The sequence below is a fragment of the Choloepus didactylus genome, chromosome 5 (genome assembly GCF_015220235.1).
Source record: "Choloepus didactylus isolate mChoDid1 chromosome 5, mChoDid1.pri, whole genome shotgun sequence".
NCBI lineage: Eukaryota > Metazoa > Chordata > Mammalia > Pilosa > Megalonychidae > Choloepus > Choloepus didactylus.
Genome location: NC_051311.1, coordinates 103,812,750 through 103,836,964, shown reverse-complemented (window position 1 = coordinate 103,836,964; position 24,215 = coordinate 103,812,750). Strand labels below are relative to the sequence as shown.

Here is a 24,215-nt window from a genome sequence, read left to right as displayed (position 1 = left end):
ATTCTCATTTCTAGTTTGCACAAGAGGTGTGGCACTTGAGGCACTAGTTACTTTAAGAGAGAGTACAAAAAGAAAAAGGACCGTTTCCAGTTTATAAATGACAGATCCATTCTTGTCCTCTAAGGAAGGGCAAATGTGTGCACATTTAAGGTTGGCATTAAAGAAGCCAACCCTGACCCCGTTATACTAAGGCTCTCCTGACCCCTGAATACTATACTAGATGGGCAGTGGGACAGATCCAGAATGGTTTCTTCTGTGATTGAGCTAAAAACCTTTTAAATGTTTTCTTACAGGTTTTTACAAGAAATGAGGATCCTGAAACAAAACGACAGAATAGTAACATATTTTCACTATTGTTTCTGGTCCTTGGAATTCTTTCTTTTATTACATTTTTCCTTCAGGTAAAGGTCTGCATTTTTACTTTAGTCATTTTGGGGAATGCGTAATTATTTAACTGGGGGAATTTATAAGCATCTGTATAATTTGCTTTTGCTACTCCTCTGTGAACTTGGTATTAGCAGCCAAGTTTCTTTGCCATATATAAAGCAAAGATATTTAGATTCTCTTGGCCTCCTTGTTTACCTCCTCCTCCCCACTCTTACCTCCCCCAACTGGAATTATTCATGAAATCAGTGGAGACAGAGCATTTGATCTAATATGGTGACTATGACTGAAAGACGGGGACTCAGAAATGGGATTTGGGGAGCCCTGGAATTTTAGATATAAGTACCATCAGTCAATTCTAATCCAAAGAAATGTCTTTCTGTGTTCTAAAAGCAAAAAACAACCATAAACAAAACCCCATAAGCAAGTCACACAGATTTTTGAAATGTTTGAAGAGTTTATCATTCAACTTTTGCTAAAGGAGAAAAGAACTCTTTTAATGATAGAAGAATGTTAATCATCAAACAAAAATGTTAGGAAACAGTTGGATTTTACTGTTTGCAAATTATTTTGGCTGAAATGAAATTGCAGAGGGATTAGTGAAGAGCTCTAAACGTTTAGTATGATGAATCGGCATGGATTTTGGTGTTAGACTTAGCTTCTAGTTCTGGTTCCATCAGTTTCTAATTTTGTGTCCTTGGGCAAGGAAGTCATATAAACAATTTAAATCTCAGTTTCTTCATTTATAAAACGGGGATAATCATGCCTGCCTCTTAGGGTAGTTGTGAGAATTAAAAGATAAAGTGACCAAGTGCCTGGCCTGTGTGAGGCAGAGAGAAGCACTCAGTCACTTACTAATGAACGGATTATTTGCTGATGTACAGACAGTGCCACATGTAATTTTTCTTAGATGAAATCCTGCATAGATTTCTTTATTTAACATTGTAAGCATGTATGGCAATTTTTATGGGTGGAACATTGTTCTGGACTTTATAGGCGGTGCAAAAGAGAAAAGACTGAACTCTTTCTTCACTGAGTAGTTAAAGCCTCCTTGGGGAATTAAAATATGACTACTCAAGAGTATGTGACACTTTATTTATGCAAGATTGTCGTACCGGCTAGTAAAGCCATTGGAGTTTGGAAAAGGGAAAGATTGCTGAGTGTGAAGTTGGTTAAGAAATGTGGAGGGAGGTAGGCTTTGAGCTAGACTCTTGGAACTTTGGGGATGTGAATTGGCAAAGCAAAGAAAGTGAACCGGTACCTTTATAGGCAAGAATGGTGCTGGGGGAAACTGGAGCTGGCAAACAGAGGTGAGGCAACAGTTCTGAATTACAGGTCCACAGAAATACACAAACAGCCCACTGCTTAAAGATGATCCAATGCCCAACCCCTCAATTTACAGACATATAGGGGCGGGGTGGGGAGGGCTCAGTGAGTGATTTAAATCTCAGGCTTGGGGTTCCCATTCTGGTTAAGATTCTCATAGACCCAGTTTCAGTTCCAGATTCCAACTCTGCCACTTTAGTAACTGTGGTCTCCGGCAACATATTAACCTCTCTAAATCTCAAATTTTTTCTGTAAAGCAGTGATTTTAGCGGCTACCTCTTAGGGTTGTCATAAGAGCTTAATGAGATAATGTATGTAAAGTACAGCATCTGGTGCTGAGTAAGCATTTAACCAAGGCTAATTCTCAGCAAAAATAACAACAGTAATATTTCAGTAGTGGACACGATATTTCAAATTCAATTCAGCCTAATAACAGAAACCTTAATCTGATCATTTCCAAGGAAACCTGATTACGTTAGTGATCTCAGGCTTAAACGCCATCAGATCCCTCCCTTGCTCTTCCCTGGATTGGCAGCTGCGTCAGCAGGGGGTTATGTGGCATTACAGCACTGTGTGGCTGGGTGTGGTCTGGGGGCAGTGCCCCAGCCTTCATGGTGTCAATTTTGGGGTCTGTGCTCCATCTGGCCTTCAGTTACATGGTACATACCTAGCTCTTCCCTTAGTCTTGACCCCCAGGACCACTTGGAAGAGTTGGCTCTTTCTTCCTTCGTGCTCTTTGTATGCCTTTCTTCCCTCTCTCTTCACAAATATCCACATGCTACTTGGGAGCACAGAGAAGGCATAGCTGCCCTCCTCCACTGCTCTGGAGAAGACTCTCCTCTTCTGATATACCATACAGTCATATCCAATCTGCTGTCCCCATGCCATTGTGTGTCAGGTGTCACCTGTAAATTGCCACCTCCCACAATTCCAGAAGGGAAGGGAGGCACTGTTTCCATCTAGGTCTGCATCCCCAAACTCAGTGGGATGGGGATTCTGTTGTCCTTTCTCCCTAGGAGTGGCCCAGCAAAACAACAGGTTGCTCACAATCACATTTATTATGTTTTTTCCCAAAAACTTTCTTCCTTCTTCCCACACAGATGATCATATCCTTGGGGCACAGGGAGAGGCAGAGCAGAAAATCTTGCTCAGTGAGCCTTCTTCCCCAACCTATATTGCTCCTAGGCTTAGGTGTTTAAACTTGAAAACCAAGAATTTTTGATATCTTTGTTCTCTGCCTCCTTTTGGCGGGGGTGACCATATATTCCTGTTTGCTCAGGAGAATCCCAGGTTGTACCTCATACCCGGCATAATTTTTTAATAGCACCCTTTTCATTCCCAAAGTGTCCTGGTTTGGATGATACATAACACAGCTGCTCAATTTGGAGTGCCCCCTCTTGGAGACAATTCCAGTTTCCTGAATGATAAATATGTAGGGATACGGGGAGAGAACTCATTTCTAAAGAAATTCCAGATCAGCCTACCAACCAGGTGGTGAGTGGCAGTGGCAGTTTCAAAATTGGCGTCTCCTGGCTATACCCCCCAGTGCTGCTTTCCGCCATAGCACACAGTCACAGAAGCATGGCTAACCCTCAGAACTGGGCTTTCTGACTTTGCCTAGTGTCCAGCATTAGCACTGAACCAAGTCCCTCTCCCTTTGCGTAATCAGTGGCCGGGTCTGTCAAGTCTTCCTGCTGATTAAACCATGGGATGTATTCTCCTTCACAGGGCTTCACGTTTGGCAAAGCTGGAGAGATCCTCACCAAGCGGCTCCGATACCTGGTTTTCAAATCCATGCTGAGACAGGTATGTCTGTTCAGGTGCATGCCCCGGGATGTGTAGAATTCCGCAGTGTGCCTAATGGACTCAGGCATGGGAAGCACTGTGAAGGTACTTGGACTGGGGGCTCTTGTATTGGTCTTTCTGTCAATCTCATCTCAGAGGACCAGCCAAACGGCTCTCCAGATGCAGGCTCAGAGCACAAGGAAGGGGACTGCTGTGAGACAACCATGGCCTGGCTAGGGTGGATTCACCTCCAGCCTTTGGTCTCAGCAGCTGTAGGCAGAGTAGGTGGGGCTGATCTTCAAGATCCCTCCTCTTTTTCCTCTTTGTCCTTCTTTCCCCAGGGAAACAGAGGACATTCCCACTGCTTCTGTACCTTTTCAAATCAAAATTCATCCCCATGGCCCATTTCCTCACTGCCCAGGTTCTTTGTTGGGGCTTCACTGATATACTAGTTCAAGCTACAGTGTCACTAGCTGATAATGACTTAATGGAAGGTCTCTCACATTTTACACCATGAAAAACATAAGAGCAGACGATGGGAATGTTTTCCTGTGGAAAAGGGGAGGAGGATCTGGAGATGTAACTCAGAGCAGCCCAGTTCAAAGGAGAAAGTTTCTTTTCAAGTTATGAAATATTAGTATGTGACTTTATAACTTTCAATTTGAAAATTACTAATCATTTGCTACTGAATAAAGATTGCCCCACTCGTGCTGAGGGTACCTGAGCCCCGACTGAGAAGCATCAGTTAGCTGTGTTAGGACTTCCAGATAATGTTTGTGTTTTCCTGGCTGCTTTTGCTTCCTCAGACTTTTCCCGCTCCTGTCATCACCACTCATAAAGAAGGCATATTTATGGGAATTGCTAGCCAGTAACTGGCTGAGTCAGGACTGAATCTGATGGGTGAGAGACCACTATTTGATGGGGACCCTCTCAGAGTCTCCGTCAAACCATTTTTATAGCTGAGCTTTTACTTAGGCTTAAGGCCTCAGTCCTTGGTTCCGGCCCAATATACCGTTACCATGCTCGCCTTGGGGCCAACTCCTAGGTCCATTATACTTCAGGAGCTAAGCTAATGGTTTGTGTCATACTCTTTCCATAAATTATTAACTACAGCAAACATATTAAGTGCCTTCTGCTTGCAATATATAGTACTAGCTACTGAAAGGCATTCAAACATGAACAGTATTTGTCTTAACAGAAGTTACAGTCTGGTGGGGGAGACAGGCCTGCAAACACATACGTATAATATAAAGTAAATTGATACATACTATAATAAAGTAAAGCACTTTGTTTTGTTTATTCTTAAATATTTGGGGGGAAATGAGAGCTAGATCCCACTTTAATGCAAATTTCTGGTTCTAATAACATGTTAGGACTGTAGTTATTTTTGTAATGGACATAAATTCGTATTTCACTTCACAATATGAATTTATGTCCATTACAAAAATGTATGTGGTTTTACAAAGAAAAATCTGCTTTATATGTAATGTTAAGTTTTAATCAAAATTGCTTTTGTTAATTTGTTTTAAACCTAATTCATTTATTTTGCCCTAAACCTCAGTTATCTAACTGCTTATTCAAGCTCTCTATTTGGACCACTAATAAGCATTTCCTACTTAACATATCCAAATCTGAACTTTCGATAACCCCCTTCCCTCAGGGCTTACTCCTTACCCAATTTCCCCCAGTAAATGGTGGCTCCATTCTACCAGTTGCTCAAGCCAAAAACCTTGGAGTTACCCTGGACTCCTCTTTTTCTCAGTTTAATATTATAAAACCCTTCTAACTGGTCTCACTGCTTCCATCCTTATCCCTCTCCAGTATGTTCACCTCACAGCAGCTTGGGTCATTTTTCTAAAATATAAGTCAGATCACATCCCTCTGCTTAAAACTTTCCAAAGGCTACCTGTACCTGTCAGGGTAAACTCTGGAATCTTTAAAGTTGTCTATGAGGTACATAATGTGGCCCATACTACCTCAGACCTTACCTCCTACCACCCCACCCCTGCCCCAACAGTCTACTCTCACACTCTGTCCCGCTGCATAAGGGCATGGTGGGAGGGGAGAGAGGAGCCAGAAGAGGGCCAAAACCTTTCCAGAGGAAGAGGCAGCTTTCAGGACTCCACACAAAAGTGTTCTTTTAGGCCAGGGGTAGCCTTCAGGCTTTCTTGCTAGTGCATGAACAGGAGTATGCCTTTGCCTCAGGGCCTTTGCACTGCTGTTTCTGCTTTCCTCAGATACTGTCACTAACCCTCCCTTCCTGCAGGTCACTTCTCAAATGCCACCTTAGAAAGGTGTTGTGTGTTTCCTCCCCAATCTATAAAACAGTACCTTCCCTCACCTTTTTCCCTTCTTACCTTAGTATTTATTACCATCTGATATGTTGTATTTTTATTTATTTGTTTCTCTGTTTCCCATCTCAGCACCTAAGTATCATGAAAGCAGCAATGTTTTTGTTGTTGTGAACCACTGTATTTGGTTGTTGTTGTTCATCCAATACTTAGAAGCCATGCCTGGAACAAAGTAGGCACTTAAAAATTTTTTTGACAAGTGAATTTATTAATTTATGTGTTTGTCAAATATCCTACTCTGTTAAATCCTTAGTGCTAAATGCTGGGGATATAGTTATAAAATTGACTGTCCTGCCCTCATGAAGCTAAGACTCTCATAAATATGTATTGAAGATTATAAAAATCATTTTCTCTGCCACAGGATGTGAGCTGGTTTGATGATCCTAAAAACACCACTGGAGCACTGACAACCAGACTTGCCAATGATGCGGCTCAAGTTAAAGGGGTGAGTCCTTCTTTCTGTTGGTGCTTGTCCTATTGGTCAACTTGCATCTCTGCATGAAACTCATTCTCATTACACGGGTTAGTGCTCATCATCAAGAAAATGCTAAATATTTAAGCTACATAGAATATCATGTGAAATACAGTAAAAATGTTAAAATTTTAAACATAATATACTGAACTAACAAGTTTTGATTTTGGATGAAGTGGCAATTTCTTTTTTTTATAACTGCAACTCTTGAAAGCAAAAATCCACAAGATGATGTGAAATTTCTTTTGTTCCTGAAATCTTATCAATCTTAATGTCCTAACCTTTCTGTAGGGTAGTGCTATAATAATAACATTTGCTTTATCTAATGTATAGGGCTTATAGAAGAATATATATAAATAAATAAAAATTATTAGCTTTCTTTTGATATTTGCTATGTTATTCATCCTATTAACAAAGTGTACATAGAAAAATTAGTTAGAAAAGGAAGAATTTATCAGCATACCATTTAGGTTCTATCTGCTTCGATGCTCAAGCAATCAACAGAATATTATAAGTGCAACTAAAATTGTTTGCTGTAAGAAAGTTTAGGGGCACTATAGTTGAGAAGGGAAGGAAGGAAATAATCTAAAAAACAGATAAAAAATGAAAAAGCCCATTAAAAAATAAAGGCCAAGGGCATAAGGAAGAACTTTATCAAACTATAAATCTTAAATTTTGCTATATGAATCTCTGATAAAATTAGAACCTGTTGAACCAACAAGTTTTGATTTTGGATGAAGTGGCAATTTCTTTTTTTTATAACTGCAACTCTTAAAAGCAAAAATCCACAAGGTGATGTGAAATTTTGTTTGTTCCTGAAATCTTATCAATCTTAATGTCCTAACCTTTCTGTAGGGTAGTGCTATAATAATAACACTTGCTTTATTTAATGTACAGGGCTTATGGAAGACTATATTAGGTTATGAATGTGGAGTCACACAGAGAATTCTAAATTGCCATATAAATCTTAGGAATAGTTGTTTTGACCACAGATTTCTTCGCTTAAAACAACCAAATCAACAAAATTTGGAGGTTTAGATCAAGTTGTCTAGAATCCTGCAGAATGGAATATGTACTGCTTGAAATAAACGTGAAGTTCTTACAACAGATAATAGTCCTGCCCTTATAGAGGTCTACATAGTAGATTATCGTGGGTACTGTGGGAAAACAATGGAAGCAGTATAAGGAGGTAGGCAGTTGCTGATTGTCAAAACCTCAGTAATGAGGTGATACATGTGCAAGGACCTCATGGAAGGGAAGGAGCCACCCGATGGATGGCCATTGCAAAGGCCCTGAGGCTGGAGTAAACAGCAAGGAGGAGAGCGTGGCTGGAGTAAAGCGGGTGAAAGGAACAGTTATAAGAGTTGAGTTCAGTGTCATACACAGAATTAGACTGGAAACCACTGTGGGATTTTTGAACACAGGATTGACGTGATCTGAAATTGTAAAAGGATAACTCTGGCTGCTAGGTAGAGAATAGATTGAAGGGGGCAAGGGTGGAGGAAAGGAGGAGAGATGATGGTGGCTTAGACTAGGGTGGTCACAGTGAAAGTGATTAAAAACATAGTCTGATTCTGGATCTATTTTGAAAGTAGAGCCAACAAAACTTGCTGAGGGATTGGAAGTGGGCTGTGAGAGAAAGGGGATTCAAGGATGATTCCCCAAGTTCTGACCACACAACTAGCAAAGCAGGATTGCTCTTTAATGAAACTGGGAAGCCTGTTGGAAGAGCAGGTTTGGGGAGAGTCTGAAGTTCTGTTTTGGACATGGTACATTTGAGATGCCCTCATTAGACATCCAAATGGAGATGTCAAGAAGGCAAGTGGATTTGCAAGTCTGGGGTTTAGCAGAGAGGTCTGGATATATAAGTTTGGAGATTTTCAGTGCCCCGGTGGTTTTCCAAGTGATGAGACTGGATGAGATCACCCAGGTAGTGTTATAGCTAGAGATGGTAAGGACTGGGCACTGAGCTGAGGGCTATGAGGATGAACAGCACAGAAGAGCAAGGAACAGCCAGAAAGGGAGAAGGGCACTATCCTAGAAACAAAATGAAGAAAGTACTTTAAGAGGAGGGAGTCATCTAGGGTGTCAAATTCTGCTGATAGGCTTTTACAGTGACAGAACATTTCACAGTGGTGTAGCTAGCCTCACAAGAACTGTTTCAGGGGTGTGGTGTGAGCAAAAGCTTGATGGAAGTGGGTTCAAGAGAGAGGGGAGGAGACAAATTGGGCACAATTGTATAATCTTTTAAGGACTTTCTGGTAAATGGGGCAGAGAAATGGGATGGTAGGTAGAGGAGGATATAAACTATCATGTCTTTATTTTATTTTTCATTTAAATTGGTAAGTTAGAGCCCTGGAAAAGGTTTTTGGGGGGCTAGTGATCACTGTAGATGAATGGTGCCCTCGAGTTCCCTAATCCTATGTTCCCTAGCTAATTTTTGCCAACAGAACTTTAGTATACCTTTTACAGAGACTAGGTCGTATGTGCTCATGTGCTTCCACAGATGCACATACATCCCAGCCCCCATTTGGTGTGGAAGACACAGTCCTTGAGGAAACACTAACTCAGTCCCCTTGCAGCAGAACCCTCAGCAAAGGCAGTCTGGGCATTCTGCGCTGGTGGGCCCTTCTTCCCTTATCTTAAATTCCTCTGGAGTAGTGACCTGCCTTAGGCCACAGTGCTTTCTTGTGTTTATAAAATTGGTGGTCAGTCCCTTCCTGCTACCGTGTTGTTGGTAGGACCCTTTGCCACAGCCAGGATGTCCACCAATCCCTAATTGCCTGCTGGGGTCGACCTTCTGTTTTTCACTGGTTTCCCCAAAGGCATCTCAAATTGGTGCTTCATTTTTGGCTCCAGCAGCCCTGACACCTGCATACGTTGTGTGAGCCACTGGGAGTCAAACTATTCTCCAGAACTTAAAATAGTGGCTAAAAAAGAAAGACCAGGCAGGAGGAAACAAGCAGGTTGGTGAGCACTCTCGGAATCAGGAAAGCCCCAAATAGCTGTTCTCACAAATGGACTAAGAGGGCGGCCATAGCCATCTACACCACCAGCTGACATCTTTATCTATATATCTATAGCCAGGGATACATAAACACATATACATTCACAGTGGGCAGCAGTACAATTAATTTTTTCTGTACTGTGTACAGAAATATATAAAAATATTTATATTTATATATAAATATATATAAATAAATATATATACACACACACACACACACACACACATATATATATATATATACTGTATATAAAAATATCTGAGGTAAGCAGTGTTGTCACAAACCAGTTCCACCCAAGCCAGGGCTAACTCAAGTTAGTATCTGTAGAGTTCATGTTAATGTTTATCAAAGTTAAAATTTTAAATATTTAACTGCCCTGTCAATGAAACTTGTCCTTAGATGTGTTTGAGAGTAGGTTATTGAAGTAACTTAATCCTGATTAACATAAATCAGAAGAAAATATATCTCAGTAGTATCCATATGAAATGGTGGGCTTTATTATTTTATTTTTTGGTATTAGGACTTAAGTTCTGAAGAGACAAAGCAAATGAGAGCCAAATAGAAATCAAAAGCACCTGTATTTTAAAAATATTTTTCTGGGAGAAAAAGGTGGTTGAGAGAGGGGTGAGGCTAAATGTACCTAATTTCAAAAGTAAGTTCAGGAAATATGCTTTTTTTTCCAATAAGCACGAATATTTTAAATTTAGATTTCAAGTGGTATTTTGGTGTTTTGAGGAGGAAAAAAATAATAGGAGAGGGGGAAGCAGGGAAAAGTGGGGAGAAAGACCAGTGGGAAAGGAACAGATAGACATACCTGAGAGTACAGAGGGATGGGGGTGGGAGGAGGAGAGAGCCTTAGTGGGTTTTCCCAAAAAGCCCGTTTTCATCTTGCCTTGCCTTGCTCAGACTTAGGCTGTGGTTTTTGGAGTGTTACCTACTCTTTGAAATGACAGGTATCTGGCTACTGCTAATCCGTGCTCTTTCATTCATTTTCACCCTCAGAGCTCTATAGTCTCCCATTCTGTGGGAGGGATAGAAGTGGAACAGGGAGGATTAATCTTTGGAATAAAGATTAATCAGTGCAATGATACAGTAATCAGTGCAATGCCCTCTGAAGCACTAAATCAAATTAAACCAAAGGACTTAATTTCCCCCCGGCTTAAAGTCGTACATCTTCTAGTTCACCCTTCATGCACTTAAAGAAGAATTTGTCAAATTTGATTCATCTTGTGTCTTATTACTTATTGCTGTGTCCCTTGACTACCATCCAAAGCTGAACATTTATAGGTCTGGAAGGTCAGGTGCTGGGATAATTCCTTTGCCATGAACTTGTGGGAGGGGGGCTGTTTGAGTGCTTCTCTCAGTTGCTGTGGAAAATGAGTTCTGAATAGAATATGTAGATACTAAGAACAGGTGTGATCTGTACCATCCCTATGATGCAGATTTTCTCCAAGCCTATCCTTTGACCTTCAAACTGAAAACGCGCAATACAGAGAATTGGCTTTCAAGACCACTCCACTCTTTGGCTTATGCCAGGTCCAGCTAAGCTTCTTTTAATACAAGCTCAATAATTGCATCCAATAAAAATAAATGTGCTTTATTATTTATGCTGTCTTTTTTAGCCCTGGTGCAGTTCCCTGGAATGGAATTTGGTGTATTAGGGCTACTGGTAGTGGTAGCACACTTTTCACCTTAAGTTCTTGTCTAGTGTTATAAAAAATAGGTGTTGAATGATTCTAGCGGGTTGATGTGTGGGGAGATGTAAACTATTCTGTCATAGAATTCAGTGCTAAGAGAAAGTTCGGTTGTTTATTAATGTACCTGCATATTCCTGGAGTTGGGAAATTTGTCCAAAGCCACAGAGATGGCTGGTGTCTGCTCTAGATTGTGCTTTATCATAATCATAATCTTTAGCTGATATCAGACCCACTTGGGCAGAGAAAACTTTGGGGATGGAAAAGAAGATGGGCCATTTTCAGAGAAAGGAGATCCGGGCATCAGAGCAGAAATTCAGAATGGCCTGAGGGCATGAGGTGATTCCAGAGGAGAGGAGAAAAGAAGAGAGTGAAGACTGAATTGACTTTGTGTTTGGTTTCTGGTTTTAGAGTTGGAAATCACTGCATGCTACAGGAAATCATGTCAGGCTCTCTCTAGTATTCATACAGAAGGTTCTGATGCCTGCTTAATATCATAAATTAAATTCCATTAATTTCAATGCTAATTATTTTTCTAAATCAAATGTAGGTTAAATTAAATACAATAAGCACCTCAAATGGGCCAATATATATTTAAATATTCTTAGTAACGAGTGTTAGGCTTAAATTATAATTAGTTATATACCTAACAAAAATTTCCACTACTCCCAGTTTAATATAAATGTCAGACTTTTAGCTTGCTAATTTACAGAGCTTGCTTTAATGATCACATTTTGATTAATGAAGATTTTCTTGGTATTAAAAAATCAGGAGATAGAAATATGTGATTGCACTCTGGATTACTGGTCCTCTGCTTTCAGTATTTATTCTGAAATCATGGAAATCATTTTCAAAACCTAGTAAACTTCTTAAAGTAAATCTTTATTTTTTATTTCATAACTGAGGAGATATTTAATAGGTTTTCATGAAGCTGACTGGTCATGATCCTTAAGAAAATACAAGCATGGATTTTAAAGATAATATAAAAGTGTCACTCTAATTTGTTTTGTTTGTTTGTTTTTTAGGCAATAGGTTCCAGGCTTGCTATAATTACCCAGAATGTAGCAAATCTTGGAACAGGCATTATCATATCCTTAATCTACGGCTGGCAATTAACACTTCTTCTGTTAGCAATTGTACCCATCATTGCAATAGCAGGGGTTATTGAAATGAAAATGTTGTCTGGACACGCACTGAAAGATAAGAAAGAACTAGAAGGTGCTGGAAAGGTGAGTCAAACTAAATGTGATTGCATACCTAAGTAGAGTGAAATAGTCTAACCAGTGTTGTTTTATTACTCACTGGTACTTAACATAATCTGAGAATTTTTTTATAATCAAGCCTCTAGGCAATCCTATTTTATGCTTGTTCAACAAATTAGAAGCCGAGGAAAGGGAGCAAAACAAAGCCTTAACTTGCAGATTGACAAATAATTTTATCCTAACAGGCTTTTCTAGTTTCAGATCATTCAATGTGTTTACACTGCCTGCCCCTCCCTTTCTTCCTCCCTTCCTTTTCTCCTTCCTTCCCTTCTCTCCCCAGTTCATACCTGGGGGTATGCGCTCTCTTTCCAGCAAACTGAAATCTATTCTTTTATTGAGGAAAATAGGCCAATTTTATTCCATATGATGAGAGAAATTAAAATATGAAAAAATCCTAAGGGTCATTATTCTACTGGCTTAAATTATTGCCATATTTTCCCTTTGTTTGATATCTCTTCCTTTCATCCTATTTCTGTTTATCCTTACCCCAATACTTCAGTTTTTGCTGCTTGCTTGTTTTCCTTCCATTATTTAGCAAATGCTTATAGGACATTTACCATGTTTCTTAGCAAGTGTTGTACTCCTCAAAGTGGCAATACAAGGTAGAGTCTTTATTATCCCCATTTACCAGATGAGGCCTGAGGCACAGGCAGGTAAAGCCTCCTTACCACCCCCAGTGCCACACAGCTAGTAACTGGCGGAGCCAGGATTCATTCAGATAGTTGGCCTCCAAACTCATGCCTCTGTCTGTTAAAAAGCAAAGAGGCTCGCTGACAGAATATAACTGATCTATATTATTGAAGAAATGAGAGATCAGAGCAGGGTTGACCACCAAAACTGGCCCTTACGTCTAGGTTAAGGAATACATCTTTTGATGGACAATCCAAAGTTCCTATGAGTTAGGACAGGGACCCCAGCAGATCAGAGTGGTTCTGTCTTTCTGTAGGCCCAGGTGTCTGGGGTTCTTTATCGCTATACCAGGTACCTCACCAGTATGAAGGATGAAGAGTCCTGGAGATCAGTCATCACCACTAATCTTTGTGGTCTACCAGCTGTTTCTTGTGGGGCACAAACCTCCTGTGAGCCTTCCCTTCAGTGCTCAGAGCCCCTGTCCTGGAGGTGCAGCAGGCTAGTGCTGACCCACAGGGCTCTGGTTGTGGTCTGGCTCACATGGCGTTGGCCCTTGCTGGGGAAAACATCCTGTGACTAGTACATCATTTACTCTACTTTGATTTTTTTTCTAGAGTGTTGACTCTTCATCTGAAGAGAAGGTGGAAAAATCTATGACAAAATATTTTAAAAGGAAAAGCATTACTATTCACTACTTTTATTATTCAGTGAGGTTTTTGAAATGTCCCAGAAAGGAGTCTTAGACTGTTTTTAGGAAGATGATGATCCATCCTAGGCTGATCCATTGCAAACCATAGGTTAGCCCCTTTGATGTGGTACCCAGCAGACTTGAGGCTCTTGGAGTTCAATCAGAGGGGATGAGGGAGGGGGTGCAGATGGAAATGTGTATATATGAACAAGGCATATTTTCTGAGTAAAGGTCAGGGATGTGTGAAATGCTCTGATTCAGTGGTGGCCCATGAAACCAGCAAAGGTGGTAGCTGCTGTACTACTAGACCATGAAATATTGAAAATCAACCCCTATCTGATCATCAGCTTTAGGTTATCATTTATTGAATATTTATTAAATACCAGACATCCCACTAAGAGTTCTACATGCATTAATTCACTTAGTACTCTCAACAACCTTGTTGAATTTTCCTTATTGGACATATAACAAAATCCAAGATTCAGAGAGGTCAGGTAACTTGCCCAAAGTCACACAGCAACAAGTTTCCTAACTCATCTGTCTCCCTGCTTTGACTCCTTCCACTCTTGTCAACCCACACTCTGACTTCTTCACACAGAAACCAGGTGATCTCTTAAAAACACAGATCATGTTACCCCCTACTTCAATCCCTCCAATGACTTCTGATCACACTTGGAATGAAATCCAGCCTTTTTAAAGTGGTTTATAAGACTCTCTCTGTGTGACCCAGCCCCTGACAACCTCTCTGATCTTGTCTTGTACCATTTCTCGCCTGTGTCCACCCTCCTCTGTCCTCATGGAACTTCTTTCAGTTCCTAGAACACTCCAAGCTGATCTTCCCATGGCCATCTCCCTTATATCATTCAGATCTCAGAATTATTATTTCCCCAGAGAGGGCTTCCCTTACTTGTATTAACTCATGACACCTCAGTACTTGATGTTTCCTTCCTCTGTGCTTATTGCTAATAGTCTGTCTCCCATAGTAAAAATGAAACATAATCTCCATGAGGGCAGGACGGTACCTGATGGTTTGCCCTTAGAGGGACGGGGCAGGTCTAGTATTCCAGAGCAGGGCTATTGAGTTCAAAGCCTGTTCATAACCTTCACCCTTCCCTTAATCTGTGCTCTGTAGGTTTCTGTCACAATATTAGGAAGTACTAAGCATTTCTTTAAAATAGAAGCATTTTCCTTTCAGAGGTGAAAGCCATAATCAAACTCCAATTTATTTGGAGAGTAGGAAGAAAACATGTGAGAAGGATTTTTTTTCTAGAGACTACATTTTCCTTTCTTCAAAATTATTCAATGTGTAACAATTTCTGAGGGAAACTCAATTTTATTTACTCCTCCAATTAGAAATTCTTGCACCTTATAGTGGCTACTGAGTCTCTATTTAAAACTCTTAGAATAAATGCAGCTGTGAGTAAGCGGGGTGCTAATTATGCCTTTTCCTAATTGCTTCATTGTGCAACAAGATTGACTCTAATTGTGAGATGATTATGTTGTTTTACTCACCATGCAAGGTCTGTGACTCATAAATGCTGTCACTTTTATTGGACTATATACACACTAAAAAGTGACTACATTTATAAATCAGTCATGAACAAAACACCCCTGCTTTAGAAAATGATGCACAGAAAGTATTTCTTAAAACCATTACACTGGAATTTATAGTAAAATCAGTTTTTTAGACATTGTTATAGTTAGTTGAATTTTCTCACTAATCCAGAAAAGTTTTGTTTGTTTGAACACTTATGATTAAATAATTTCCAAAATGTGTCTGAACAAGGATGGTCTCTGGGGGATTTTACTGGAGGTGAATTATGTCCTCTTTTTGCTGTCTGTATTTTTTGAATTTTCTAAAATGAGTATATATTATTTTTATGTATAAAGAATCCCAAAATATTTTAACATTAATTGAATCTGGACATTTTCCTATACTTATAATTAGCTGTGGTAAACATAGTTCAATCCTTCTGGCCTCTCTGGTGAAGGAATAATTTTTTAACTTAAGTTAAAATTTTATTTCTAAATAAGTTTTTTGTTTTTAAGAATATGATATTAACTTTTTTTCTTCTAGTAGCTTTTGGCATTAGTCTTCAAAACTCACTTAAGGTCTCATCAAACATTAACTTTTCTGTTCTCTTTGAAGTTAGGTAATTTGTACAGTATAGGATAAAGTGAGGAATAAGTAAGATTCCATGTTTTTTAATTCTGAAGCTATAAATCACTCTAACTTAACTGAATATGTCTTTATCAAAATCATTTCTGACAAATGTCAAGGCCAGAGAGAGAAAGAGCCTCTTAAACAATAAGGGCAATTCTTCTTGGGGACTTAAAATCATAGAAATTATTTATTTTAGAATCACAGAGCTAAAAGGGACTTTAGAGACCCTCTAGTCCTCTCCCCTCATTTTAAAGATGAGGAAAATGACTCAGAAAGAGGTAGTTCAAGTTCCCGTGGCTACAAAGTGGCTGATGTCGGCTGGAATCTCATTTTGTGCACTGGTGTTGTTAGCATTGTCTTGGAAAACAGGATAGCCTCTGCCGTCCGTAGTCCTGAGTTAACTTTGGCAAGCAACCTCGGCATGCCTTTTCTCTCCACAAAAGCCAAGTATCCCCATGTTCTCACTAACGTGAATGATAAGGACCTAGGTTATTTATAGGTCAGTTATAGGTCAGGCTAAACTCAAGAGAGAGGGATTAGTTTAAAAAAAAGAAAAAGTCCCATTTACACTTTTTCCTGTGGAACAAGGACTTTCTTCTTGACAAGGACCTTTAGCCCTTTAATTTAATTTTTGCTTATTTAAGTCTCTATAACCCTCCCTATCATTACTTTTTGCTTCTCTAAACTTCTTGACAAAGTCCTCTGAGCTTTATGCTCTATGTTGTTTTTGTCCATTTCTGCTTACTGTCATTGGAGTTTTTTCAAAACTCCTTCTCTAAAATAAAAATGACCAGGAAGTTATCTTGTCTCCGTTCTTCCTTTTTTTCATGATTGACTGTGATTTTTGACGAAATCATTTTCCTTCTCCATAGCTATTTTCTCACAGAGGGTGGCTGACCATTGTCCTTTACCCAGACTCCAGAAGCTGACAAAGGATGACTATATCCCAATCACACAGCCTTGATGAAAGTCACAATCAATTAAAACATAACTGAATGAAAGAAACTTTCTGAAAACCAAATTGATAATATGCATCATGACCTTAAAAAATAGTTTATTTTCTTTGACCCAGTAATTTCCCTTTAAAGAACTCCTAAGAAAATAATTGAATATGGACCAAAGTCTATGTATAGGGATATTTGTCACAGCATTATTTTTAATAAGAAAAGAATTAAAAACTTTGTTCAACAATAAAGGAATGCTTCACTGGCTGGATATTAAGTTCCCTATTAAACATCTCATTATGAATATATATTTAATGATCCTGGAAAATGCTCTTGATATTTACTAAAGTAAAAAAATGATATAAAACTAAAAATATGATTTGATTCCAATTTTGTTAGATATGTATGTGCACAGAAAAAACAATATTTAGCTGATGTCAAATATACCAATATGTGACTTTTCATTATCTTCTTTATTTTTTAATAGTTTATATTCTTCAGTCATCATGGATGACAATTACAGAGAAATAGAAATGGTCACATTTTAAAAATGTCTGTAAAATAATGGCAAACTTAAAATGTGACCATTGTAGAAAGAAGAACACTACAAGAGATGTAATGTACTGAGTTCACAGGTTAATTTTGCCTCTGTAAAGCTTGTGGCTTTAGGCAAGTGCCTTCATCTGTTTAAGCCTTAGGTTCTCTTTCTATAAAGAGGAGACTGAATTAGCTGATGGTCTTCCTTCCAGGTCTGAAACTTGATTTGATAAATTTAGTATCCTTTACCATATAGAAGAAGGTCATAAGTAATAACAAATAACAAATAGTATAATAAAATTAATTTTAGAAATCTATTTGTCAGTCTTTGCACCCCTATCGCTTATGACTGGGTAATCTCTGTTACAGATTGCTACTGAAGCGATAGAAAACTTCCGAACTGTTGTTTCCTTGACTCGGGAGGAAAAGTTTGAATATATGTATGCACAAAGTTTGCAGGTACCATACAGGTAATAATCACTGGAAAGAGAGGTGGGAGCTGGGGGCAGGTTTTCAATCATCAGTTTGTTTTCAGGAGAATTACTTTGGCTGGTAGGTAAGGAGTAGGTGGACAGAGTGCTAGAAGGGAACCAATTAGGAAGCCCTTGACTTTATTCAGGAGAGAAATGATGAGACCCTGAACTCATCTCTAAGGTAGATCCTAAAAGAGTGGGTGACTGATGGGAAAAGGGGAGGGAGAGAATGACTCTCTGATATAAGTTTGGTTTATGACCATATTTAATGAGATAGAGAAAACATGTTGCTCTAGTTGGCAATGAATTCTTTATGGAACATGAAATTTGAGGTGGCTGTTGGACACTGAAGGTTGGTGCCTTCCCTTCCTCTCTTTGCTCCTTCTCCAGTGGAAACCTGTTCTTCCTTCATTGTACTAATCCCAGTGGGGCTCCTAAGTGATGGGAACATGGGCAAATCCCACCTCTTTGAGTCTCAGTTTCTTCTACAGTAAAAGGAGAGGACTGGACCTTACTGATGGCTTTCAAACTTTCAAAAAATAATAATAGAGCCCTTTTCTCTAAAGAAATTTCACTGGAAGTTCTAGTAGATGAAAGCAGAGTTGATGTGATTGGAGCAAGAGTAGGAAGCTAAGAGTGTGGTCTACTCACCAACCTGCTCTTACCCACACCTCCACTTCACTGGGTACCATCTAGCTCAGAGACTCCAAGAATTTCAACCTCTTTGTAAAGCCTTCTCTAACTTCAACAGAAGGTTAAGTGTTTTCTCTTTTCTTCCTGTAAGAACTTACTCATAAAGTACCTCCGTTGCATGAATCTTTATTGAACTAGGCGTCCAGGTCCCAAGTGCAAGAACATGCCTTACTCCTCTTTGTATTTGCAGTGCCCAGTGTGGCTCCTTCAGCTTGTGGGTATGTGGTAAATGTGTGCTGATGAATGTTTACTGTAGAGTACATACATGTTCTATGTACAAATGTGAGAATGAAAGGGAGGGAACTTTCATGCATTAACCTCCCCCCACAGACTCTTTATATTTATTGGCTGACTTTATCTTTACATCAACCCTTTGAGGTGTGGTTAATGCTACATTAAAGATAAAAACACTGAGGCCCAGAGATGAGGCAATTTCCAAATTTTTCACTACTGGGAAGTGATAAAATGAAGATCCAAACTTAGTTCATGGAAAACTAAGCCGATTTTTTGTCTACTGTATTTCTGTGCCCTCCTGCTAAACCACCAAAGGTTATATTTTAAGGACTGAAAAATGAAAGTCAAGTAGGTAAAAAAAAAAAAAAATGTTTTCTTTTCAGAAACTCTTTGAGGAAAGCACAGATTTTTGGAATCACATTTTCTTTCACCCAGGCAATGATGTATTTTTCTTATGCTGGCTGTTTCCGGTTCGGTGCCTTTTTGGTGGCAAGAGAGTTAATGAACTTTCAAGATGTTCTTTTGTAAGTATCAGCTTAATATTTATAATTAGAACTCTCTAGAGAAATAAAGCTGTAATGATCATGCTTGATGTCTGGATATAAAACCCTAGTGTGAAACCTCATGAATAAATTTTGGTGATTCAGAAAGTGGCACTTTGCCTCTGAGTCTCGGTGTGTTACTGTTGAAGCACCTCTGTTTCCTTCTGGGGATCAGCAATTCCCCTTTTCCCCTAGGTCTGACTACATATATGACCCTTCAGAATCTGTCGCTGGGTGGGGTTGTTTGGAGGCTTCCAGAAGGCCTTGGTATCTGGCATGAAGCCTAACCCAGAGCTAGGACTCCAACTAGTTCCTTTTAAAGGGCTTTCTGAGTGGGGCAGCCAAGTGCAGGGTTTGGTGTACTAAATTCTGCAAACCCTGGGAAATTCCTGGATAAATTTGCTTTCCTTGATAAAAGAGCAGTTGGAAGTTAAGAATGGAGATATTCATAAATGATAAAAGAAAAAGCTGGATTGCTGTTAATGCAGAAAATTGTATCTTGATCAGGGGAATACAGTCCTGGACTTAAACTTCTAAAGTATCCAGATATTCAGTTTGGTAGTATAATCTTTCTGAGCTTCTTGGTTTGGTGGCAAGTAACATTCTGCCCTTTATTAGCATAATGTAATTAGTAGCTATGGAGAACAAACCACAGTTTTCCATTTAAACCAGAATTGTATAAGCCCAGCAATATAATGAGTTAGTATAATAATTCCATTAGACATTGACTTGTACATGCATCTTAATTTGTCAGGATGATCCCAACAGAAAAATTTAAATTTCCACTTATCATCTATGTCTGATAGATGATAGCAGGAGCAATTTCTGGTTACACCTAACCTTCAAAAAGAACAAAACCAGGTATCATTGGTATTGGGTGTTTAATTAAATAATTACTTGAGATACTGCTTTTTTCCACGGTAATCATTGAATTGATGAAACTTGCTGACATTTGGGCATTTAGGTTTGGAAAATTAGTCTCCCAAGTAAAGGACAAGGGAGCCCTTTCTGAAAAGTCCATTTGAAAAGGAGCCCACGTGTTCAAAAGATTACAAGCCCAATATTACCCATTGGTATGATTTAGAGCTATTTTTTTAAAAGCCTGAAGGCATCATGTGCAACATTAACACAGACATAGAGTCCTAAGGAAAGAAAATGATGGATTCACAGCATTCTGAGAGTGTTTCTAAATATTGTGTTGTTTCTAGGCCCACTGTTTAAAAAAAGCACATTGATAAATGTGTCTGGGGAAGGGCAGCTGGAATAGTGAGAGTGAGAGAAGATATCAACAAGGCAAAGGACCTTTTTAATAGTATTCAGCTACTGGAAGGACTGTGCAAAGGGAAGTAGAATTTTCTTCAGTATGAAAAAGAACTTTTTAAAAATAGAACTACTTGATCAAAAAACTTACTCCTTCCAGAAACAGGATGGATGCCAGTTTTGGAGAAGTGTCTAGGCACAAACATTGAAAGAGAGTTGGACTTGTAAATTCCTTTCCAACTTTTTGAGCTGCTGTGATTCCCATGTCATAGATTAAAAACAATGGTGCATCTTGAGAGCAGCATGATAACTGGATCTGTAAGGAAGTCTCCCTTTGCTGCACAGCTCACTGTTTTTCTAAGAATCTGATGTAATTCCAGTACCACCGACTACATCTGTTACTCATCACCAACAATCACTCATTAAACATCAGTGACGTAAATGGACAAACATTTATTTATGCCACTAGTCTACAGGTCAGCTAGGCAGTTCTGATGATCTGTGTTGGGCATAGCTGATCTCACCTGGGCTCACCCATGTCTCTCGAGTGAGATATAAGTAGCTGGGACCCACTCCACCTTCCTCTGTGTGTCTCTTGCCCTTTAGAAGGCTAGCCTGGGGCTTGTTCTCATGTTCTAAAAGAGAGAGAGCAAGCAAAGCATATAAAGTCTTCAGAGGCATGGGCATGGACTGGCAACAGTCACTCCCAACATATCCTGCTGTCCAAAACAAGTCACAAGACCAGCCCAGGTTCAAAGGGTAGGAAAATAAATTCTGCTTCTTAAATGGAAGAGCTGCCAAGTCACATTGCAAGGGTGTGAGGATCCAGAGTGGGATGAAAAAAAAAGGGGGAACATTTTGTGATCAATCTCTTACAACGAAATAACTTATAAGGAAAATGGATTTATTTTGTTTTATGTTTCAGCTCCTGTTTTGTAATTATTTGATGCAATGCTTTCTGGTTGTACAAGTGTCAACAAGTATTGTACAATGTCTTTCTTACATTGTGGTCATAACTACATGAACTTGCACATGTTTTGCCTTTTTCTCCCCCCAGGGTATTTTCAGCTATTGTCTTTGGTGCCATGGCAGTAGGGCAAGTCAGTTCGTTTGCCCCCGACTACACCAAAGCAAAAGTGTCAGCAGCCCACATCATCATGATCATCGAAAAAACCCCTCTAATCGACAGCTATAGTATGGAAGGCCTGAAGCCAGTGAGTCTGATTTTTCAATTATATAATCTGCTCCTAACTCCTGAATGAAAGTATCATAAGAGGAAATTTAATAAAATCTGTGCTTTTCAAATTTGCTGATAAAATATAACATTCTAGATCATGGGTTCATTTTAATAAATGCCAATAAAGTATATTAATACCCAGTACTTTTGCTAATAAAGTTACAGAGAGACAGGAATAGCCCACTTTATAAGCAAATCCTGTCAGTCAGGTTTTATTATATGCGGTTACTCGATTCTTGGGGAATAGATTTGAGTTGTCACATTTGCACAATAATGATACATGCTGTAACAGCACTGATTCTCTTAGGTCTTATTTTTTAAATTCTTGCTTGAAATGAAGCCCAGACGGCATGATACATGTTCACTACATACTGACACCTAGTGGCACTATAGCAATCAACTTCAAACTTGCTGTTCTGTTTCTAGGATAAGTTGGAAGGAAATGTGACATTTAACGAAGTCATGTTCAACTATCCCACCCGGCCGGACATCCCAGTGCTTCAGGGGCTGAGCCTCGAGGTGAACAAGGGACAGACACTGGCCCTCGTGGGCAGTAGTGGCTGTGGGAAAAGCACAGTGGTCCAGCTCCTCGAGCGGTTCTACGACCCCATGGGCGGAACAGTGGTGAGCACACTTTCACGAACAGCTCATTTCAAGGTTTCACCTCACCTAAACACCTCTGTGTATTTAGCTCTCAACTATAAGCCATGGTTTTTTCAAATTTTTAAACAACAGCCCTTCTGAGGTGAAGACTGACATCTTGGCAGACCACGCTGTGTCATCTGCCCCAGCCTCTCTCTAACTGCCCCTCCACCTTCTTTTTGGAGCAGCCTTCTTACCACCCACCTCCCTTGCTTGCTTAGTTTCAGCTTACTTGAGAGGAGCCAACAAAAAATATGAAGTAGCCAGAAAGATAGGAAGGGCACTAGGAGAAAGAGGTGAAATGGAAGCCAAGGGTGGGAAGTGTTTTAGGAAAGAAAAGGTATCAAATGACAAATGCTCTGGAGAGATAGGATAACATGAAGACCGAAAAGACAGAATAGGACTTGGCAATTAAAGGCTATTTCTGACATGAAAGCATTCTCAGTGAAGTGATGGTAGTAGACAACAGTTTAGCAAATTGAGGTATAGTTCAGGGAGGAAATGGAGATTTGAGTGAGCATAAACCATCAAGAGGATTGAAGGTGAAAGAAAGGCAAATAAGAATAATTCCTTGAGTGGGGAGGCAGAGTCCAGGGAAAATTTTCAGGAGAAGGAATTTTGAGCATTTTTGTGACTAAGGACGTGACAAAACCACTGATGGAGAGAACACATTGAAACATTTTCTAAGGAAAAGAAGTGAGATGAACAAATTTGGGAGGGGGATAAAGAATTTGGAGGAGTTCCCTTTTGTTTCCTGCACTAAAAGGGTGAGTGAAGGGTTCATTCATTCAACAAACCTTTATTGAGTGCCTGTCAGAGACTGTCTTGGGTTATCGGGATGAGATAGGGGCCTTGAAAGGAGACGTGAAATTTTTAAGACTATAATGGGGAATAGGACAAGAATCAAACTAAGGAACAGAATTTAGAACAAGAAATTTTCATTATGGAGGCATTTAATTACTGGTTATACTCAGGAGTGCTATTCAAAATATTTAATAACTGGTATTACATGGGCATTGATGAATCAGAAGGGACACCTGCTCAGAACAGTCTGATGCAAACCAGCTCTGTATGGTTCCTGGTTGCATTAGTGACTGAAGTAGAAATGGAATTTTCAACCTGTAGTCCAGAGCTCTTTTTTTTTTCTCACAGAAATCACCACTTCTCAAATATTTTTATATTGTATTCAAAAACAGTTATGCCTTTACTCAGTCTATTCTTTAACAACTATATAAGCCTAGTTCCTAATTCTTACTACTTTTTTCTACATTTTTTGTGAGTTCTGACTTTATGCTTCAATTTGGGGGTTAAAGTTTAAATAAGGAACTCTAAATGAAGATTTTGCTGACAAATGAAGCAATTAGAGGAGGAAATATTAGTTCTGAAGCCACTGATTATAGTTCACAACAGACATTTATTAAGCAGTGTGTTGAATGGTGAACTAGAACACGACATACGTGTGGTGTCTGCCTTCAGAGACTTTAACTGAGGAGTTGGGGTATATACATAGTGTTGTATCACATGCAACATTGCTCATTGTCAAATGAGTTACATAGCGCAAAGATCCTGTACAACTTCAAGAGAGAGACTTCCATAAGTTAGATCAAAGAAGGAGATAGGCTTAGAGCTGGTTCTTGAGGGAAAGAAGCATTTGCCTAAGGGGGCACAGTCAAGAAGACATTGCATGCAAGAGAACAATTTGAGCAGGGGTGGATAAGCTATTTAGTTCACAATACAGTATACAGGGCAGTTTGGCTGAAATAGGGAATTTAATTAGAGTAGTGGCTTTCAAACTTTTCCCATCATTAACCCATTTATGAAGGACAAGAAAATCTCATCACCCTCCTACTGCACTCATAATCACTTTCCAGTGGGGGGAAAAACCTTGG

General features: G+C 39.4%; 1 protein-coding gene and 1 long non-coding RNA gene across 3 annotated transcripts in view; one reads left to right on the top strand and one right to left on the bottom strand.

Moving 5' to 3' along the window:
* The window catches only part of ABCB1 (ATP binding cassette subfamily B member 1), a 242,492-nt gene that overhangs the window by 209,357 nt on the left and 8,920 nt on the right, over positions 1-24,215 (top strand). For both annotated transcript variants that reach the window (XM_037836575.1, XM_037836574.1), the window contains exons 18-25: positions 294-401; positions 3,439-3,516; positions 6,208-6,291; positions 12,046-12,249; positions 17,615-17,715; positions 19,029-19,169; positions 21,505-21,661; positions 22,111-22,308. In XM_037836575.1, the coding sequence (XP_037692503.1) occupies positions 294-401; positions 3,439-3,516; positions 6,208-6,291; positions 12,046-12,249; positions 17,615-17,715; positions 19,029-19,169; positions 21,505-21,661; positions 22,111-22,308 (1,071 nt within the window). The remainder of the gene's footprint in view (positions 1-293; positions 402-3,438; positions 3,517-6,207; positions 6,292-12,045; positions 12,250-17,614; positions 17,716-19,028; positions 19,170-21,504; positions 21,662-22,110; positions 22,309-24,215) is intronic.
* Positions 1-24,215, bottom strand: part of LOC119534340 — a 96,478-nt gene that overhangs the window by 63,747 nt on the left and 8,516 nt on the right. The gene's annotated exons all lie outside the window — the stretch shown is intronic.